Source organism: Typopeltis vanoorti, chromosome 11 (genome assembly GCF_054136105.1).
Source record: "Typopeltis vanoorti isolate ZY-2024b chromosome 11, IOZ_Tvanoo_1.0, whole genome shotgun sequence".
Classification (NCBI taxonomy): domain Eukaryota; kingdom Metazoa; phylum Arthropoda; class Arachnida; order Uropygi; family Thelyphonidae; genus Typopeltis; species Typopeltis vanoorti.
This window is the reverse complement of record NC_143559.1, coordinates 50,623,928-50,647,233: the sequence shown is the minus strand read 5'-3', so window position 1 is coordinate 50,647,233 and position 23,306 is coordinate 50,623,928. Positions and strand designations below refer to the sequence as shown.

Genomic DNA, 23,306 nt, shown 5'->3' with positions numbered 1-23,306 from the left:
GTGGGTTTTTGTGGGGCAGAGTTTAAGGCTTTCTCTTCAAAAATCTCCAGAAAGAAGTTCGCCAGGGGTGGGGATAGTGGTGAAATCATGTATCCATTCCCCTTGTCTAATTCAATGATAACATTATTATAGAATGTGAGCAAGTTGTTAAAACATGACTTTACCTTAGTAAACCCACACTGTTCATTGCAAAGTAGAGATTCACTGTCAACCAATTTCTGAATGAGAGTCCTAACCATTTTTTCCTAAAATGTTCACCGCCACTCCTGAGATACTAATTGGTCAATAGTTGGATACATGGTCTTCGTATCACCCTTGTGCAATGGAATTACCATACATTCTTTCCATTCTCGTGGAGTCTTCCCTGTTCTGAGACTCATAGCATATAGCCTGGTCAAAGGAACAGCCAGTTCAGCTGAAGACTGTTTTAGCACTCGTGATGATATCCCATTAGACCCTATAGCTGAATTCTTATACAGGTAATAGCTCTAATACCTCACTTTCATACAGTAGAATTTCTTCATCCAGTGAAGAGGTAGCAGTGAGCTCAATGTTGCATACACCAGGTTGATAGCTTTTAGCAAAATGGCCACTTATTAGTTGAACAACCTCATCTGCATCTCTCACCTCCGTGCAATCTGCATTTAGAAGAGTTATTGTTCTTTCATATTCATTCTTTCTTTTACTTGCAGCATATTGATAGAATTCTTGTGAGTTGTCTTTATCCTCAGAGCCAGTTTCTTTTCATACTCAGACTTAGCTTTCAACGGTTATGACTCTTCTAGCCTACTGTTCACAATTTTCATAATGGACATCATCCTTACGAACATGTCATTCCTTCCACAACATTCTTTTCTTACGAAACTCTTGCTTAGTAAGATTACAAATCCACTTGACTCCTAACCTATTTATTCTTTGAACTCTCAGGACACATTCTGATACTGCATCAATTAAGTATTGTTTAAATGATTTCCATGCACTCGATATTCTTCCCATCCAGCAACAGATCCCATTCCACTGAACTTAGTATATTTCTCAGTTGGTCATAATTTCCTGCTTTGTTGTTCAGCATGTAACCTTTCTGAATGGAACATTCATGAACTTAGTCACTTCCCAAGTGAGTACCGTATGATCACTGTCACCAATCATAGCAGAATAGTTATGTCTTTAACTGAAACGCCCTCTGACACTATAATCAAATCTCATACTCTTTGACCTAGAGTTCCTTCTGTCACATGCTGCAGCTCAATAACTGCATTTTCATCCTTCTCATGAGATTCTAATTCAATATTTGGATAATAAAAGTATCCTGTTATGATTACCGTTTTCACGCTCATCTTTTCAATTTGGTGATGCATTTCTTCATCACTAGCAATCAATCCACCAGGTCTATAACAACACTCCCCTATGCAATTGATTTTTGTCAGATTCTACCTCACATCATATGGCTTCAAACTCTCTGCCATATAAAATACTGTTAGTAGTAGTACTACAATCACAGGTCTCAACTCTAACTGCATTCAAGTCATCTGATATTAGCAGCATGCCACCTCCTCTCCTATCCTCTTTATCCTTCCTAAAAATACAATACCCTTTACACTCAATACCAGTTAGTATGTCTGATTCTGATAGCCAGGTCTCACTAATGCCTACAATCTGAGCTCCCAACATATTGACTAAGCAACAAACTCTACCCCTTTGTTTCTGATACCCCTAGCATTCGTATATAGGCATAATAATCTACCTGCATGTTCTTTTGTATACTCTTGTCTGCAATCTGCATGATACAGTTGGCAACCTGCAGATATTCTTCTCTAGTGCCTTATACATGTAGACATCTTTGCACACGTTTGATGGGTCCAAATCAGATGAACATAAAGTCAAAATCGTTCTCTCCTTGTCAACGGAAATGGGCTTAGTCATTTCCATGACTAAGCCCATTCCCGTCATTAACACATGTAACATTTTCGCTCTTACACTCACATTCTCACCATTCCTCCCTTTATAATTTAGTTTCCCTGACTCTCTGTGTTAGGCCTCATACCAGTTATTAGTTTTTCTAGACTCCTGATACCAAACGCATTCAAGTAGACTATCCCTCTTATACAAATCCAATCTTCCCTCAAACTTACTCCACACATCCAAAAACTCGCATCCATTCCTTCTACACAGCCTATGCATCAAATTATTTGCCATTATAGCCTTTCTTCTTAATTTATTTTTATCATATTGAGGTAAAATACTGACGATTTTAACTTTCTCACTCTTCACTCTCGCTTCTTCCAACAACACTTTCATGTCCTCTCTCATACTGAACTTATCACTAGTTAAGTCATTAGTACCTACTACAATTACAATCTCATTTACTTTTCTTTTCTGTTTTTGAATTGCTTCCTTTATATTCTTAATATTCGCTCCAGGATAACTCGAAGTTATAACTTGCTCATCAATAGCATGTTTTATTACAGAGTCACCATATAAAATAATCTTTCTTTTTACAAACATCAGTTACCTGATTTCCGTTACTTCCTGACTTACCTATTTCCGTGTGCTTTGTTTCTTATTTTGCTGCTTAATTTTCTTTTTCTCATTAAACGCCTATTTTTATTATTAGTATGTGACATCTCCAAGGAGACTAAAAACTCAGTTATTTTTCAATTCTTAATTACTTTCCAGTGTTAGTCTTCGGAACAAGTATGAGTAAGAACATTGAAATGAAATATAGGTACAAAACTTTTTAAAACAAATTATTAAAGATGAGCAGCTTTCAGAGGTGACCTACATTTTGATTCAGTCAGAGAGGGATGCGGCAAAGTTGTCTACAAAGATAGAAAAAATCAAAATTTCATAATAGACTCAAGAAGATATAGAACAGTCTTGGAAAAAATAAATCACATTTTCTAGCAAATATAAGAAATCCAAGCTGTGTGCAGCAAACAAAACTCACAGGATTTTGGTAAGAATAGACAAGATAAACATCAAGGTGATAAAATGTACTGAAAGCTATTGAAAAATCTTAGAAAAAGAGGGAAAATGAAAGAACACTGTAAAAGAAATCAGAAATGATAAAGGTGACATAAAATTTGAAATTTTTGGATGTTAGGGGGTGTTTATGTCAACCATACACATAAGAGATCAAACAATTATAGCCCAAGAGTACCAGTGTAGGCAAGTAATTAGGAAAAAAGAAGAATTCTGTTGAGTTTCTTGAATTAGAGGTTATATATTTATTGGTAAAAACAGTTTCAAAAAGCAGAAGCAGAAAGAAGATGATGAGCAGCTGGTATGCAATAATTTTGGAATTGAAATGTATATGACTGTTGACTAGTTGCTTATGTTTATACAATATTAGAGGCAAATGATTGAATGGAGGTAGCCACTTTGTTAAAGGAATGCATTTGAAAATACCATTTTCACAAGCACCATTTTTAAGGAGGCATTGGTGCACCGTCTCAAATGTGAGAACAGTAATGGTAATGATAATTAGGAGCTCTATAGGCATGAAGCAGCATTTTGAATGAAAGAAGATACCAGATTTTGCTAGCTGAGATTTGTTTGTGCTAGGATATGCTAGGTACAAAATAAGTTCAAGAAGGGACAACTGATTTTCTTCACTCAACTTGATCAGTGTTTACAGCACTCATTATGAAAGATCTAGAAGCCAAATCATTTGAACACTGCAAGGGATCACAAATGATGAAGAGAAATGGAGTATACTGTCATCAACAAAACAATGGACAGGATTTCAGATTAATGAAAGAGAGAAGTTCACTTATGTAGGAGGAAGAATGTGGACTAAAACAGAGAGCTATAACATTAACAAAGAAACTGAAAAAATGTGCATCGTGTGATGAATGATTCATCATAATACGAGAATGATGGATGTTTGTCTCATCAGACAGGAAACTAGTAATCCAATCACAAATGATAGGAGGGAAACCATCAGATGTTAGCGTAAGAAGGCCTCTATTTTAGACTTGATCAAATACCTACAGGGGGGTATCAACAGAAACCACAATTTCAAACTTTTCCATGGTCCAGAAGAGGAAAGGATGGCCATGGGACTGCTGTGGGGTGATAGTAGAAGAGACCATACTGATGATGACTGATTAATTAGTGTTCATCAAATGAAAAAAAGTTGGCTGTTATTGACTTTCTCCATTACTTTCAAGTTAAATTTCCAAGTGCACATAATATCTGCCTAAAGCAAACCATTCCCCTTTATGAGCTTAAGATCACAAAAACAGACAGAATTCTCTTAGGCAATTCTTGGAATTTCCAGTTTAGAATCTGCACTTTCTAACATCTTAGACCATGAACTATCCAATTCAGTTGTATATATATTTCAAAAGAATAAAGAAATTCAGCTTATCAAAAGCATGTTCATTATCTCAATAATGAGTAGCAAAGCTTCAAAACAGACTTCCCACTTCATGCAATCTTCCTTGTAATAAATTGGTTGTCATTCTCTCAAATCAACTTCCAACACAGGATGAACTTAATGTTTTATCCTGAGAATGGGTGGTTGTTTTGGATTTACATCTGAAGCAACTCGGGCTGTGAGGACAGTGTTATAATGTCTGTTAAATGCATGTACTCTTATGGTCAGTTTGGCTGTTTACCATGATGAAAAACCCTGCCACCTCTGTATGAGATGGGCTAATCACCTTCAGCAAAAAAAGCAAGGTTCTTGGCATCCTAGACAGGATTTAGCCTGAGGACATAATCATAAAAGTCCTAAACATTCCTCTTAGTTGGATTTTCTACATAATACTGAATGCAATATCTCTTACCTTTCCTATGAAGACAGGAATACAATTCACTTCAAGGCCATAAAAAATTATCTGTACGTCTAAAATATCTGAACTTAATATTCCTCTCTCTCTCTGTTAAAATTAAAGGCTCTCAATAGTCTGCAGAATAACAAAAATTACAAGAGCAGATAAAGTAAATGTCCCAGTTGTGCATTCTACTTCTTATTTATATAGTAATGCCTATGTTGGCATTGAAAGAGATGCTACTAACACTCAACTTATAAGCTAAATAATCTACTAGATAATGTCAAGTCTCTTTATCCAGACAATGTTCAAAAACTTAAAATTTTTTAAGTTTTTGAACATGCTACGCTACCCAGGAGATCTTCCTAAATAGGAAGCCCAACCTTCAAAATTTCTAGGCTTCTTTCTAACTTTCTGATTCCCCTTGTTGGTTATTCTTATATAAAAAATACTGCCAACTTCATCTCAAAAATTGAAAAATTAAAACTTGATTTTCTGATGATGAGCTAATGATTAGTTTTGATAATAAACTCTCTTCACTAATGTTCCTCTAAATCTGCATATTTTAGCTGAGAAGGCAAACTCTATAGAAATGGAAGAAATTACACTTGTTTTCAACTATTGAAAATTCTGGTCAACTTTAATTTTATCAGCTTATAAAATATATATATATATATATCCTAACATTTCAATATAGATATGATATTTTTGCCATAACTCACATCAAGACCTACAAGTCCTCTTTCACAAAATTAATAACACACTTCAGGTTCAAAATCACATTGAAAATGGAATCAAACAAAACTTTAGCATTTCTTCACATCTTTATAAAATGAGAAGAATGATTTGCTCAACTTCTGTTTACTGCATACCTACTTTCTCTGGTTGATATAACCATTATATATCAACTGGCTATATTTGTAGAAATATGGGATTATTACTACATCTCACCAAGTTAGTAAAAGTCAAGTCAACAGCCAAGAAATATGGAATACCATATCTTCATGTACATGCTATGAGTATTCAATATCAGTTATTTTTGCAAACTGTATTAAACTTAAAAATAATACCTTCTCCTTGGAATCTTTACTTTGCTGTTTACCTCTTGTAGCACTAATATCACGGTCTCGATTTCTTGTCATGATGAAGTTTCTGTCAGAGCGATGCCTCACTCGAGTTGATCTAACATTTGATGACATGGTACATCCTAACTTTCGATAAAAATCTTCAAAGCTGTGAAGATACCTATTAAATTTTGAAATGATGAAAGTATCATGTGAATTCTGGATATGAAGTATATTATGGTTTTAATTTAATACCACAATATTTCATGCTGTTGTATTAAAATAATACTACAATATGAAATACATCCCCTTCCCCCACCACCACCACTCTAAAAACTAATTTTAATTTCCTAATGCTCATTTTGTATCTATTTTTCAAAAATTTATAACAATTTAAGTTTTAATAGCATTTTTCAATAAAGTCCATTTTTTTTTAATGAATTGGTAATGAATTTGTAAAAGTAACCCATATTATAATGACAGCAAGAATTCATAAAATATATGCATGTGTGTGTGTGTGTATGTGTGTTTGACATCCAAGCTCAACATCAAAATTTATATGCACCAAATCATCTTCTTCGCCATTTACACCACCCAAGAACCTACTGCAAACAGTCAAATTGGAGCAATTCAGGTCTATCTACTACAGACACTGGATACAGTGGGGACTTTTTATATATATTATAAAAAAGTTTTAATGACTGATACCGAGAGATAAAAAGATGACGTGATATATTTGAAAAGATACTACTAGTTTACTATACCATGTCATCTTTTTATCTCTTGGTATCAGTCATTAAAACTTTTTAATAATATTTCCCACCAAGTAAAAATGAATTATGATAACACACACACACACACACACACACACACACACACACACACACACACACACACACACACACACACACACTCTCTCTCTCTCTCTCTCTCTCTCTCTCTCTTATACAGCTGTAGATTTAAATCTGAGATGCTAGACTTGGTATATGACAACATTTGATTAACTTAAACAAATACGAATAACCTGAAATAGACAAAAATCTCAGAAAACAACTGTTTGGGCCCGTGCTCATACAAATGGCAGGCTGACAATCGCATTAATTGTTTCCAAGATTTTTGCATATTTCACTAACCAAAACTATAAGACACAAAAAGAGAGACACTCAATAGACATGAATACCTGAGAGCCTATAAAGAAAACTTTCTGTCCATGGTGAAATATCTTATTAATAATTAAATTAATGATATCATTTTGTACAAAAAAGAACAATAATAAAAAATAAAAAACTAACAAATAATGGTAAGTACCTGATAGATTACTGTTTAGGATAGGGAAAAGTCATTGTCAGCAGTATGCTATATATCACGACTCTTAACAGATACTGGAACATGCTATTAGTAATTCTGTCTTCTCCCTTTCCGTGAATTTGGAAGGGGAGAAGATACAAGAAATAAGAAAAGTAACATTGACTATCAATGATATAAATAATTAAAATGGGTTAAACAGATTTTTTTTTTTTAAAACTAATTTCTACATGTTTTGCTGTTTTTCGGCTGACAGCATCTTCAGGAAGATTTACAAGAAACATACAAAAAATCTAAATGCTCCAAACAGCTGTTATTTTACAAACTGAAAGATACTGAACAATCAGCAATTAATCGTGTAGTCTGTATGTTGTTGTTTAAAACTTGTAGGTGATACTGGCATTATAAACTTGAATGCTAAATACACAAATTAATGACTTTCAGATGATATGAAATATAATTCTTTGGTTTCTGTTTAATGTTGTGCGAGGAAATTACTCCACAAAAATCTTTAAACAAGCTTGTGAAAGTGATTTCCTCTAAATAAGGCATGGAGGCAGATGGCCATTCTACGGTGTGATGTTCTGCGAGAATGTGTGTGACTAGACCATCCTTTTTTTCTTCTTGTTTTCCCACATCGCCGACATGCACTTTTTCATAGATTTGTAAACTTCTCCATTGGCAACTAGCATTCCATTTTATAAACACCCTAGAGTATACAAGATCACTTGTTCACTCCAGAATGTTTGTAAAATGAAATGTCATCTTTAGGGGAACACCTATGCAAGATGTTAACTGATAAGAAGGTTGTTCTGATGTTGATGGATTTAAACAACTGAGCAATCTGTCTAGATGTATTGCCAGTGCAGAGTAAAGAGACAGTGCCTTCATAATTGATTTCTGGACTTGCATGGGACAGTTTGTCAGATATAATAATAAGTGAGTAATCATTATGGGGAGATTTAAATTATCCAAACGATGATTAGGTAGAAGAGAAATCTCATGATAAGAAGGAAGGAGAATTTGTGAGCTGTGGCAAAGCAACTTTCTCAGGCAGTATGTGGAAGAAAGAATGCAAGATCAAAGAGTACTGCATCTGTTAGAAGCAGAAGTGGTTTCAGGAAAATACATATACAGTAGTATCTCACTAATCCGAACCTCCAGTAATCCGAACTGCGGTTTGAAAGAAAAAAAAAGTTTTATTTATTACGTATTATTATTTCGTGTACTATTATTTTTATTTAATATTATTGCAGTACAATATATTTTTCATACTGTTGATTGTATGGTTATACTGTAGGCCTATTTTGATTTATTGTGTGTTCACGTTTGCTTGGGAAGCTGTCGAACCTGAAGCAAGTCGAGCATCATGGAAAAAACTGGCCTTGTAGAATTTACTAAAATAACTATGGTAATACACAAAAAGAGGAAATTCAAAACATGCATAATTTGGTTAAAAAATAAATCCAGATATTGAAATTTCACAAACAGATGTTACAGAATGGATTACAGGTAGAACTGAAAGTGAACTCGAAATCAAATCAGATGCTGAAGTTATAAATATGACGCTACAGAATGAATTAGAAGACGATGATGATGATAAAGAACTGGAAGAAAAAAAAGTAAAACATGAAGAGGCAGTTGACAGTTTTAATATGTGTATAGAATGGGCTAAGCAGAATGATATGCCATTCCACAAAATTTTACTGCTAATGCAGCTCTAAGAAGAAGCATTCGAAAAAAGTTTGGCTCCAAAGAAGCAAAAGAAAATCAGTGACTTTTTTACTTTTAATACTACTTTTGTAATAAATATTACTTTTTAATAAAAAAACTTTTTTGTGTGTTATTTTGTGAAACTTTTTTTTGTTGTATATAAGAAAGTGATATTTTTTATGCAAATTAATTAATGTACTGAACTATGCAATTTTATTAAATCAGAATCCTCAACAATACAGGTACATAAAACTAAATTTTTTACTAAAATAAACTTGTGTATTGTATTATGTTTTAAGTTTTACATTACAGTACAGTAGCTTTTTTTCTATCAGTTACTTCATTTATTTACAGAAATTAAATTAAAAATTAAATTACAGAATTAAAAGAATAAAATTAATGTACCATTAGATTTTGATTATTTTTGACTTAAACGCTAGTTATTATTGTCTCTTGGGGGAAATTCGCTAATCCGAACAAGCACGGTTTTTATTAGTTTTGATTAGCGAGATACCATTGTATATTATAACTTGACATATAGGAAAATAAGACATGATAAATTAATCAATAACATAAAATATTTTTTATACGCATATATTTTTATTAGTATAAAATTTTTACCATAGTATGAAAGACATCTTCAGAATGATTTTCAAATTAGACAGAACAGAACCCAGTATATTCAAAAATGACACGAGAAAACTGCACATACATGATACAGAGTGTCACAGTCTAATTATATTAAAGCTCTAGAATAACTAACAAGATTTAATAATAAATAAATAAATAAAATAATTAAATGAAAGTTATTAAATTAAGTCATTAAATTATTAATTTTAGTTCTGGAATTTGTAAAGAACTACTTCTCATAATTTAAGTCTATTATTTTTATTTATATTCAGTCCATGTAGTCAAGTCTCATAACTGTTTATATAAACATTCCAAGAGTCATTACTTTTACAGAGAACCTTAATTTTCTTCCAAAGAACTCTGTGTCTGGATATGGATAAAGTCCTGATTGCTCTGGCTAATGGAACGGAATTTAGTTTAAATGTTCATCATGACACATGGCTGTAGAAGAACCTAGAAAAGTAGATATCTTGTTGATATGCTGGAAGGACACTTGTAGGCCAACATCAAAGTAGGTTGGCTATACCTTCTGAGACATCTTTAACACCCCAACTAGCCAGAACGTATATATACGTCCAGATAAATCTGGATCCGATTCTGTAACACCTATTGAATAACATGAAAATCACCTTCAAATTCATGACATGTACCCTCAAGGGTTGTACAGGATATGATAGTACTACATGAAAAAATTATATCGTTACTAACTTCCTATCTACAATTTTCCTCCAAATCAGTCTGTTACTTGTCAAGAATCCAACATTATCAGATCTTATATTTCTATCGTCTAAAGCACTTAGTACCGTATCAATCCACCTACATCTTGGTCTTCCTCTGGGTCGTTTTCCTGCCAAACTGGCAGAGAACACTTGTTTTACTAATCTTTCCTCGCCAATTCCGTTTAAGCTACAATACCGCCTGAGATTAGCTCTGCTAACGCATTCCTGGATGCTGACAATGTCAAGTTCTTTCCTAATATCCTTGTTTTTAATATGATATTGCCATTGATGCCATCTGTTCATGCCTCTAATCTCTCTCAGGACTCTCATATCTGTGGTCTCTAGTCTTTGGTCAAGTGTTTTACTTCTGACCCAGCTCTCAGATCCATAAGTTAAAACTGGTTTGAACACTGTCTTGTATACAGCTAATTTAGTGTTCCGACTAATTTCTCTCTTATTCCATATAAAATTATTCAGTTGACTTCCTACTACACCTGCTTTGTTGATTTTGTCTATTTCCATATTTAATTAACCATCTTCACTAAAAATCGTGCATAAGTAACTCAAATGTTTTACTTGTTCATCAGGTTCTCTGTTCACAACTCAGTTGACATTTTCAACGATTCTACCTATTTTCATTGTCTTCGTATTTTTATCACTGACCTTCATACCATATCTATTACAACAGTTATTCAATTTAGTCAGGCAATCTTGCAAACTTGTAGCGGATATATTTAGAAGTATAACAACGTCCGCATAAAGCAAAGAGCTGACATTAACATCTCCAATTCTGATATCATGTTTATTACCACTTTCCTTCATAATGTGATCCATATAGATAATGAATAACAGAGGGGATAATGTACATCCTTGTCTCACACCAGGTTTAACATTAAACCATCTTCCTGTACTTCTCCAATTCTAACTGCTGACTTATTACACTTCAAATAAAGACTAAGTATTGCTCATTATAATGCCCCACTGACACCATATAACTGTAGCATATTGAACAGCTTCTCTCTTGGAACCTTGTCATATGCCTCTTCCAGATCAACAAAACTTAAATACAGATCTTTGTTATATTCCCATGCTTTCTCAACTATTTGTCGTAAAGTGAAGATCTGATCCTGACAGCTTCTGTTTGTCCTGAATCCAGCTTGTTCTTCACCAAGCTTTTCTTCCACAATTCTTCTCAACTGTTTCTCAAGTATACTTGCATAAATCTTGCCAGGAACACTCAGTAAGGAAATACCTCTGTAATTCTCACATTCAGTTTTATTTCCCTTTTTGTACATGTGTACTATTAGAGCTCTACTGCAATCATTAAGAATTCGTCCCTCTGTCCAGACCTTCTGACCTATGCAGTTCAGCGACTGTAAGACTTTTATACCACCATACTTCAGCATTTCTGGTCGAATATCATCTACTGCTGCTGCCTTTTCTACATTTCAAGCCTTTCATGGCTTTTTCTACTTCAAGTATGGATATATATCCCTGACCGCATGCCTGGTCAGTGTTTTTTACCACTGTGCTATCACTGCTTGTTTCATTTAGCAATTTTTCGAATTACTCCACACTTCAAGGGTATCTTCTTCTCCCATTTTCACGTCACCTTTATCATCTCTGACTCCTTTTACAGCACTCTTTCCTCCATTTCTAAGCTTCTTCAACAACCTCCAGAATATTTTACATAATTTCTCTCTTATTCCATATAAAATTATTCAGTTGACTTCCTACTACACCTGCTTTGTTGATTTTGTCTATTTCCATATTTAATTAACCATCTTCACTAAAAATCGTGCATAAGTAACTCAAATGTTTTACTTGTTCATCAGGTTCTCTGTTCACAACTCAGTTGACATTTTCAACGATTCTACCTATTTTCATTGTCTTCGTATTTTTATCACTGACCTTCATACCATATCTATTACAACAGTTATTCAATTTAGTCAGGCAATCTTGCAAACTTGTAGCGGATATATTTAGAAGTATAACAACGTCCGCATAAAGCAAAGAGCTGACATTAACATCTCCAATTCTGATATCATGTTTATTACCACTTTCCTTCATAATGTGATCCATATAGATAATGAATAACAGAGGGGATAATGTACATCCTTGTCTCACACCAGGTTTAACATTAAACCATCTTCCTGTACTTCTCCAATTCTAACTGCTGACTTATTACACTTCAAATAAAGACTAAGTATTGCTCATTATAATGCCCCACTGACACCATATAACTGTAGCATATTGAACAGCTTCTCTCTTGGAACCTTGTCATATGCCTCTTCCAGATCAACAAAACTTAAATACAGATCTTTGTTATATTCCCATGCTTTCTCAACTATTTGTCGTAAAGTGAAGATCTGATCCTGACAGCTTCTGTTTGTCCTGAATCCAGCTTGTTCTTCACCAAGCTTTTCTTCCACAATTCTTCTCAACTGTTTCTCAAGTATACTTGCATAAATCTTGCCAGGAACACTCAGTAAGGAAATACCTCTGTAATTCTCACATTCAGTTTTATTTCCCTTTTTGTACATGTGTACTATTAGAGCTCTACTGCAATCATTAAGAATTCGTCCCTCTGTCCAGACCTTCTGACCTATGCAGTTCAGCGACTGTAAGACTTTTATACCACCATACTTCAGCATTTCTGGTCGAATATCATCTACTGCTGCTGCCTTTTCTACATTTCAAGCCTTTCATGGCTTTTTCTACTTCAAGTATGGATATATATCCCTGACCGCATGCCTGGTCAGTGTTTTTTACCACTGTGCTATCACTGCTTGTTTCATTTAGCAATTTTTCGAATTACTCCACACTTCAAGGGTATCTTCTTCTCCCATTTTCACGTCACCTTTATCATCTCTGACTCCTTTTACAGCACTCTTTCCTCCATTTCTAAGCTTCTTCAACAACCTCCAGAATATTTTACATAATTTCTCTCTTATTCCATATAAAATTATTCAGTTGACTTCCTACTACACCTGCTTTGTTGATTTTGTCTATTTCCATATTTAATTAACCATCTTCACTAAAAATCGTGCATAAGTAACTCAAATGTTTTACTTGTTCATCAGGTTCTCTGTTCACAACTCAGTTGACATTTTCAACGATTCTACCTATTTTCATTGTCTTCGTATTTTTATCACTGACCTTCATACCATATCTATTACAACAGTTATTCAATTTAGTCAGGCAATCTTGCAAACTTGTAGCGGATATATTTAGAAGTATAACAACGTCCGCATAAAGCAAAGAGCTGACATTAACATCTCCAATTCTGATATCATGTTTATTACCACTTTCCTTCATAATGTGATCCATATAGATAATGAATAACAGAGGGGATAATGTACATCCTTGTCTCACACCAGGTTTAACATTAAACCATCTTCCTGTACTTCTCCAATTCTAACTGCTGACTTATTACACTTCAAATAAAGACTAAGTATTGCTCATTATAATGCCCCACTGACACCATATAACTGTAGCATATTGAACAGCTTCTCTCTTGGAACCTTGTCATATGCCTCTTCCAGATCAACAAAACTTAAATACAGATCTTTGTTATATTCCCATGCTTTCTCAACTATTTGTCGTAAAGTGAAGATCTGATCCTGACAGCTTCTGTTTGTCCTGAATCCAGCTTGTTCTTCACCAAGCTTTTCTTCCACAATTCTTCTCAACTGTTTCTCAAGTATACTTGCATAAATCTTGCCAGGAACACTCAGTAAGGAAATACCTCTGTAATTCTCACATTCAGTTTTATTTCCCTTTTTGTACATGTGTACTATTAGAGCTCTACTGCAATCATTAAGAATTCGTCCCTCTGTCCAGACCTTCTGACCTATGCAGTTCAGCGACTGTAAGACTTTTATACCACCATACTTCAGCATTTCTGGTCGAATATCATCTACTGCTGCTGCCTTTTCTACATTTCAAGCCTTTCATGGCTTTTTCTACTTCAAGTATGGATATATATCCCTGACCGCATGCCTGGTCAGTGTTTTTTACCACTGTGCTATCACTGCTTGTTTCATTTAGCAATTTTTCGAATTACTCCACACTTCAAGGGTATCTTCTTCTCCCATTTTCACGTCACCTTTATCATCTCTGACTCCTTTTACAGCACTCTTTCCTCCATTTCTAAGCTTCTTCAACAACCTCCAGAATATTTTACCACCTTCTTGATATTTATTTTCTATGTTCTTGCCAAAGTCCTCCCATGATTTTTGTTTAGCTAGTTTTACACAGTCTTTAGCTTTCTTACATTTGTCACTGTATTCTCTAAGAACACAAGCTGACTTATTTGCCAGGAACTTTTGATATGCTTTCTTCTTTTCCATCACTGCCTCTTTAACTCCCTGAGTCCACCATGGATTTGTGAATATTCTATCCTTACAGACAACCTCACCACATGCCTCTCTAGCTGAATCAATCAGGTTTTCTTCAAGGCTTACCACTGAATCTCCAAGGTTTGGTTCCTATTCTCAAACTTTTTCATTTTTTCTTCAATAATCTGTGTGTATTTTAGTCTACAGTTTACATCTGAGAGCTGCTCAACTTTTATTTGCTTTATAACTTTCTTACATGTTATTCTTATCAATATGAAATTCAATTTTATCCTGCTCAAGACTAAATAGTGATCACTTCAATTTCAAATCCTCTATACACTCTGGTGTCCTGCACCACAGAGAAAACATCACTATCAACAATAACATAGTCAATGAGACTTTTCTTATTCCTTGCCTCTTCTCTCCATGTGAATTTGTGCACATTTTTATGTTGGAACATGGTGTTAGTAATAACCAGTCCATGTCCTTAGCAGAAATCCAACAGGTAAATGCCATTATTATTAGCTTTGCTCTTTTCTCCAAATTTTCCCAAAATATTTTTGTATGTCTGACAATCATTTACTACTCTACTATTTAGATCCCCAGCAAGGACCAACTTTTCCTTTTTCATTGTCAGTTGCTTTCTGTAAAGCATCAAAAAATAACTCCACTTCTACCTTAGTAGAACCTCCTGTGGGACCATAGGCACAAATAAGTCTCATTGTCCAATTCCCCATTCTGATATTTTCTCAAATCACTCTACTTGAGACTGCCTGCCATTCAAAAAGATTAGCCTCGTATTTTGTGTTGAATGCTATGGCTACTCCTTCTTTTCCTCGATTGTCATTGCCTGAATATAACATTTTGTATTTATTGTTCAGAAAGATCTCACCAGTTTTTGTCTTTTTTGTTTCAGTCACCCCTATTATGTCGATCTGGTATTTATCTAATTCCTCAGCTACCTCCATTTCTTTGCCATTTAGGCTTCTTATGTTGATAGTACTGATCTTTAACTCTGGTGATGTTGATTTGAGGTGTGTTTTCAGATTTGTTCCAGTAGCTGAATTTTTGCTGTTTGCTCTGGTTCTCTGGTGAAAACAACGAGATCCTTGTTTAACCGGGCGATGCCCCAGCCGGCATGGAATTTTGTCATGTTGTACCATCATATTGTATATTGGTTTAAGCCAATAAGAGTACAATTTGGTCAGCTAAATCCCAAATTGCCAGCCCATCCTTGTTCGTTCAGTATCCAGGTAGATACCCAACAGGGTGCACCACCAGAAGGTGAGGATTGGACTTTAGGTGAGAAGCCCTGGTCGGTTCTCCGCATTCCTTTAAAGGCTATGTGGAGGTCTCCTCTTAGTTATACAGCTTTGACCCTTAAGTGCAAGTTGGTCTCACTATTTCATCCACCTCGGCCAGTAGAAAGGTTAACACAGGGAACAGTGACATGATGGACCACCTCTGCATCACTATCCAGATGAGAGGCACAAGGAAACTCTGTAATTATTATCTTTTTGACATATGATTTGGTAAAGCCACTAGTAAGGAAGATGGATTTGATGTGATTTATTTCTTGGGAGAGCAGCAATTCATTAGAGCAGAGAGAGAGAGAGAGAGAGAGAGAGAGAGAGAGAGAGAGAGAGAGCTCAATGGACCCATGCAAAACATCAACATATCTATACTGTAAGGATGCTATTCGGTATACATTGTTGAAATCTTTCCAGTTGTTGTTGGCTAGTGTGGGAGAAAGAGGAAACCCATTGATGTGCCCTTGGTAAAGTTTATTTTGGCATGTGAAGTAGCCAGAATGAATGATAATGTCAAATAGGTTGATAATATCTGCTGGAAAATCTTGCTCACGGAAGTAAAATGTTTCATCATATCTAGGTTTCAAAGGGATCACCTGTTCAAAGACAAAGCTCTGATATCTTTTCATTAAAATTAGAACTATGTTTGATAAATGAAGAGGACTTTCCTGTGAATGCTGAAAGCAATGTGGAAATGTTATTTTGTAACATGGAGAACCAATGCAATCCACTACAGGGCGTAATGGAATATTCATTTTCATTTTGTGGAATTTGACAGTCCATATAAACAAGGAGGATGCCCACGGTAACACTTCAGTTTCTTATTGGGTTCTCATTCCAATTCGAAACATTATCTATAAAGTGTTTAATTTCCTAATCTGGATCATGGTAGGATCAAGAGGATGATGATATGTAGAATAGTCGCATAACATTAAAGTTAAGTGATATTTTCATAGTATTCATTTTGATCTTGAATACTAATGTTTTCCCTTTGTCTGCATTTGTAGAAATAAAATTATTATTCTTCCAAAGAGAGAGTAAGACCTAATTTCAGGATAAGGCAAATTTGGAGGAGAAGGTTTAACTTTGAAAAGTATTTGTGCTATTTGGAACCAAAGCTGGTTGGTGACATCTAAATTAAAATGCCAAGTGTAAGCTAACAAACTTTGCATATGAAGTAATATCACAACTAGGTTACTTGTATGTAGAAGCTAATGACTTCTTATTAACTGCCTTAGTATGAAATCATTAACTTCTATATACAAGTAGCCTAGTCGTGAAGATATGTCACATGCAAACTTTGTTTGCTCACACTTGGATAAAGGAGTAATCAAGAATATCATTTCTTGGCATTTTTAATTTATAACGAAATGAAAAAAAAAAGTTTCTACAACTAGACTTAATCCAGAGTATTTTAATAATGTTACACATTTCACTACTTATATATGGGAAATATCTGATTTCTGTATTACTTCAACACTGGTGTTGGATTCTGAATGGAGAGAAATTTAAATTATTAACACTCTCTTCAGAATCCAACATAATCCACCATAGCAAAGGCTACATTTGTAAATATTATTTAATGTAAATCACTTATTTATAAATTAATATTCATATAACTACCTTAATTATATCTAATATTTAATTATTTAATCAAAGATGTGTTAATAGTAATAAGATTCTGTATTAAAATATTATTAAGCTATTTTATTTATTGTTATGTCAATATTATAAGAATTTGTATCTGATAATTTAACTGCGCATTTATTGAAATGTAAATATTCTCTATTTATTTCTGTTTATGAAAATTTAACGTTATGAAATAGCTCAATTTTATTATGTTTTGTTTTGTTGTCATGGAAACGTATGTTAGATAGCTTGCACGAGTTGGAACAATGTGTGAGGAGGAGAACGTTAAAACTTGATTAAAAAGAGTTTTAGTTAAAGAAATCACGAGAATAATTTAGGCGGGAAAAACGGATATAAAAGTGAGGAACGCTGGAAAAAAAGGAGAGATAGATTAGAGATTTATTAGAGAGAGATTGGCATTAGGTTGGAATTGGAGCATTCAGCATTCGGAAATCACAGTGCGATAACAGCGAGTCGGCAAGTCACTCAAGCAGCTAATAAAGTCTACTAGTCGAGAGGCGGTTAGCTAATAAGTTGTAGAATAACAATTATAGCTACAGAAGACAGCTGAGTGACTACTAAATGGACTAGCAATACTTGAATTGAGATTTAATTTCAGGGCCGACCTTTCAAGGACACACAGAACCTTGAAGCAAAGCACGGAGTTACTAGAATAGTAGAGGCTGTAAAGTGAAGTTTACCGTTAGCTGTGCTTAGAAATATATTACCTAAAGAATTAAATGAATACAGGAAGAATGAATAGCTGTGCATATAAAACCTCAAGTTAAGGAATTATCGTGTATTGCCTTATTTCATGAGTGATCAGTAGTACTTTATGCAACAACGTTTGTTTATGTGCATTGTGACCGATGATTAATTCAGTTATTGCTTAGAAGAATTATTTTAATGAGTGCTGTATACTGTTTAAGTGTTTACAGTTATAAAAAATGTTTGTGTGTAAGTTTATGAAGAAAGAAGATTATCGGTAAGATTATTCCAACCATTAATATTCCTTTGCAGAGAAGTGTGTGAGTTTCATCCTAGAATTTCTTTATATTAACAGTAACTATTGGTGAGAAATAACTGAAGTGTAAAATTAAAAGAGTTTGTTTGTGAAGAGGTATTACTGCAATTTTTGTTGTATTTGGAACTTAAGGAACTGTGAGAAGACTGTATTATAGAGACAACAGATTTACCATTGTATGAGTTGAATGATTGAATTTACCTGAAGAGTTAAAATGTTTGAGATATCTTAATTACTGATTTAAACTTAAGTGTAAAATTTGTGATTTTAAAATTAAATGCTTGTTTTTGTTCATCTAAAGTTGTATTTTGCCTGAATCTCTTTTACTGCACCGTTCATAAAATATTCGAACCAAAGCGGGTAAATTAAGTAAGTTAAATATACTCGGCCTGTATATATTTTAAGGAGAAATAGTTGAAGGTTGATTTTTCTTCAATTGGGGTGTTCTCATATATGCGAGGAATTAACGGATGGAGAGAGAGAGCGTAGAGATAAACGAACGTTTCGGGATAATTCAGTTGTTGTTTTTAATATTTAGAGTGGCGCAGTCTTTAAATATAAATTTTCTCTATATTTGAATTAGAAATCAACTCACAACTTATCAATTAGTTATGAACATCGTAATTGTAATAATGTCGGATCCAAAGTATAGATTAAGAACAAGTAGGATCCAATAAAAGAAATCACGTGAGCAATTTAGGCGGGAAGAACGAATATAAAAAGCAAGGAACACTGGAAAAGAGAGAGCATTAGAGATTTATAAGAGAGAGAGTGGCATTAGGTTGGAATCGGAGCATTCGGAAATCACAGTACGTTAATAGCGAGTCGGCAAGTCACTCAAGCAGCTAAATAAGGTCTAGTAGACGAGAGGCAGTTAGCTAATAAGTTGTAGAATAACAATTATAGCTACGGAAGACAGCTGAGTGACTACTAAATAGACTAGTCATACTTGAGTTGAGATTTAATTTCAGGGCCGACCTGTCAAGGACACACAGAATCTTGAAATAAAGCACGGAGTTACTAGAGAATAGTAGAGCTATAAAATTGAAGTTTACCGATAGCTGTGTTTGGAATTGTAGTGTCTAAGAATTAATTGAATGCCGGAAGAGTGAACAACTGTGCATATAAAACCTCAAGTTAAGGAATTATTGTGTATTGCTTTAATTCATAAATGATCAGTAGTATTTCATGTTTGTAACATGAAATTTACTTCAACACTGGTATCTCTTCTGGGTCTTGCACCCACAGATAAGACTTCAATGAAGGTGAAAACCAGTCTGGGAGGGGGGGCATTAAAATACCCCCCCCTCCCAAAAAAAAAATGTGTGCTTTGCATTATGGGATACCAAGGCAATTAATGTGAAGTCATTAACTTCTATGTACAAGTAGCCTAATTGTGAAGATGCTTCACATGCAAACTTTGTTTGCTTAAGTTTGGATAAAGGATTAAATAAGAATATGTAATTTTTTTGGCATTTTTAATTTAATATATACGTGTGTGTGTGTATATATGTTTTTTAAAAATAGAGATTTAATGACTTTAAACCGAGATAAAATATTAAGTTTTAATGAGAACGATACAACTAGTTTCAGCTTTTTACAGCCTTCATCAGGTGTCCATTAAAGGTAGAAAATAATAATGAAAATTGAAGTGTCTAAAAAAACTGAGAATCACAGGTAAAAAAGTAATACATAATTGACATATAAAAAATGTTGTATTTTTTCAAGTTGTTCTATCCAACATGCCATTGTTTATTGTGTGCGTGCTTGTAGACTCTCGTGAACGCCAGTACTGAACAACTGCAGTATGGCTATAAGGGATGTTGTAACTCAAATTGTTGTTTAAGTGTTCAGGATTAAGGAGGATTTCCCTGGATTCCACAATTTTCCTTTCAAACTCATCACTGCAGCGAAAAATGTTTTCGGATCTATACCAGCAAATATACATATATACTAACGTATACATATAATACATATAATGTAATATACTAATGTATGTGAATTTGACCAGAAATGCTCAAATATGGAGATATAAAAATTTTACAGTGGCTGCACTGCATAATTCAGAAGGTCAAATATTCGAAGACTGGAATAGAGTTCCATAGTACCCTTTTTATTTCCTTTTATAAAAAGGGAAATAAAACAATATGAGAATTACAGATGAATTTCCTTAATGAGTATTTCAGCAAAGATTTAAATAAAAACATACTTGAGGAGAGGCCAAGAAAAATTGTCAAAGACAGATAGTTGAGCAATAATGGGAATATAACAAAGATCGGTATTTAAGGCTTGTAGATCTGTAAAAAGTAAATAAGGTAACAAGGTGTCATGGGAAAAGCAGTTCAAAACAAATTATAAGCTGTAAATGGATCATTATACACAGAAAATCATATATCTTCTTAGTTATAAGGCAGCAGTAAGAATTGAAGTGTGTACAGAAAGATAGGGCGATGTAAAATCAAATGTAAAACAAGGTCACATACTATCTCTTCTCTTATTCATCATCTATATGGATCACACTATGAAGAAAAGTGCATTAAACTGAATATCAAAATTGAGACCCTTAATTTCAGCTCTTTACTTTATGCAGTTGATTTATATTTGTGAATAAATCCAGTACATGACTGCAGGATTCCTTAGCTAAGTTAAATAACTGCTGTAACAAACTTAGCATGAAAATTAGCTACATCATTGATGCAGAATAACCTACAGAATAAGCAAAAAACAGAAATACTAACCATATAAAAGCATTTTTATTCTTAAAATGGTAAAACAAACCAATATAATATAAAATACATAAGCATGCAATTCATGTTTATTTAAACATCATGAAGATCAAAACTTACGAGGGGATACCCAAAAATAACCAAAATCTGAACTTGGTGCATGTGCATTTTTTAGTTACCGATGATGCCGCTAGGCATCGTGAATATGTAGTTTTTTGTGCCAGTCTAGCAAGTGGCATCATTCTGTGTGAACTGGTTTGTTGTTCTAGCTGCTTTAGTGCTTACAAACAAGCTTGGCGATTTTGTGATGGTTGACCACAAGGAACAGAGCATGCGCGTGAAATTTTGTATTCTTTTGGATAAAAACTGCAGCTGAAACTATTGTTATGCTTCAGCAAGACTTTAAGGACAATGCTTTAAGTAAAACATAGGTCTACAAGTAGTTTTCCCATTTAAAAAATGGAGAGATATCAGCTGAAGACCAACTACAATCTGGCTGATCTTTGACAAGCAGAAATGATGAAAATATAGAAGAGGTTTGCCAAACAATCAATGAAGATTGTTGAAAGTGAGCAAGTTTCTGAAAAGATGAATTTGTCATGGAGTTCATGCCAGCAAATTTTAAACATTGCACATTCATGACTTATTTTTCACGGTATTAACAACACTACAAACACTTTTATCAACAAAGATGTTTTATTAACGATTATATTTTGCTGATTTTCAACTCAGCATCATCAGAACACAACACACTTGTAAATGCGACAGTGAGTGAGTGAAACAATATAATTGCAAAAGACAAAAGATCTAAAGTCCTATTTTTTGGCGCCCTCTAATGAAAAAAATAATAATTAAAATTAATTAATTAATTAATTAAAAAAATAAAATAAAATATAATAAAATAAAAAAAATACAGCAGTTATCCAGGAGTTTTTCTTAGAATAACCGTCTCCCAAATTTTTGGCAAATTAATGCAACCATATTTGTTAAGGTTGGGAGAATTCTTCAAAGCCATTGCTGACTCAAAAAATAATCTTTCAGATCTATAACGACTCCTAAATAGCACATTCGTTTTCTTCCATCTAATCCTGTGTGAAGGAGTGTCCAAAGCATGGTCTGCCAGTCCCGACTTGCCATAGTAATAGTAGCGAATGTATCTTTCATGTTCTTCCAGGCGGATGTTCACTGATCTTCCTGTTTGCCCATAATAGGCCAAGTCACAGTCACACGGAACTTCATACACTCCTGGGTGTGCTAAATGGTGAAGTTTATCCTTAGACGAGCAGATCAGAGTTGCCAGCTTAAAATGAGGTTTGAAAGTGGTGCGAAGGCCATGTTTCAACAAGACTTTGGCTTTCTTTTCTGATGTACCTCTGATATAGGGAATAGAAATGGTCATGTTGTATTCTTGTGTATTAGGGGAGGGCAGAGTAATGGGCCTATGTAGTATTTTATCTATTTTGTAGGGATTGTAGCCGTTGGCTAAGAACGTATGGCACAGGTATTGGAATTCAGTGGTCAGCGCTGTATCGTTAGAACAAATGGCTCTGGCTCTGTGTGTAAGTGTTTTTAAAATGCCATACTGTTGGACTGGATGATGATGCGATTGTTTATGTAGGTATCTTCCTGTGTGTGTAGGCTTTTTGTATATAGAAAAAGATAGTGATCCATCTGAAAGATGGGTTACTAATGTGTCAAGAAATGGTAAACAGTTATTTGATTCTTTTTCTACTGTGAAGTGAAATTTGGGATGTTGGCTGTTTAGGCAGGTGACAAAAGCATCCAAAGTGTCTTGTCCATGGAGCCAAATGGCACATCATCTACATAGCGTAATCACACTTGTGGCTTGTATGTAGCTGTGGTAAGTACTTTGTTTTCAAAGTGTTCCATGTAAAAATTTGCTAACGGGGGAGAGAGGGGAGAACCCATAGCAGTACCATTAATCTGTTTGTAGAATTTCCCCCCCCCCCCCATGTAAAGTAACCTGCATTCATGGTAAATTGAAATAATTCAAAAATATCTGGGGGAAATTTAGACTTGATTAAATCAAGAGTGTCTATAAGTGGTA

The 23,306-nt window shown here is 34.2% G+C and overlaps 1 protein-coding gene across 2 annotated transcripts in view; it reads right to left on the bottom strand.

Annotated features, from left to right (window-relative positions):
- The window catches only part of LOC150101569 (uncharacterized), a 288,212-nt gene that overhangs the window by 107,655 nt on the left and 157,251 nt on the right, over positions 1 to 23,306 (bottom strand). For both annotated transcript variants that reach the window (XM_090400919.1, XM_090400920.1), the window contains exon 13: positions 5,849 to 6,023. In XM_090400919.1, coding sequence (XP_090257045.1) covers positions 5,849 to 6,023 — 175 coding nt within the window. The remainder of the gene's footprint in view (positions 1 to 5,848; positions 6,024 to 23,306) is intronic.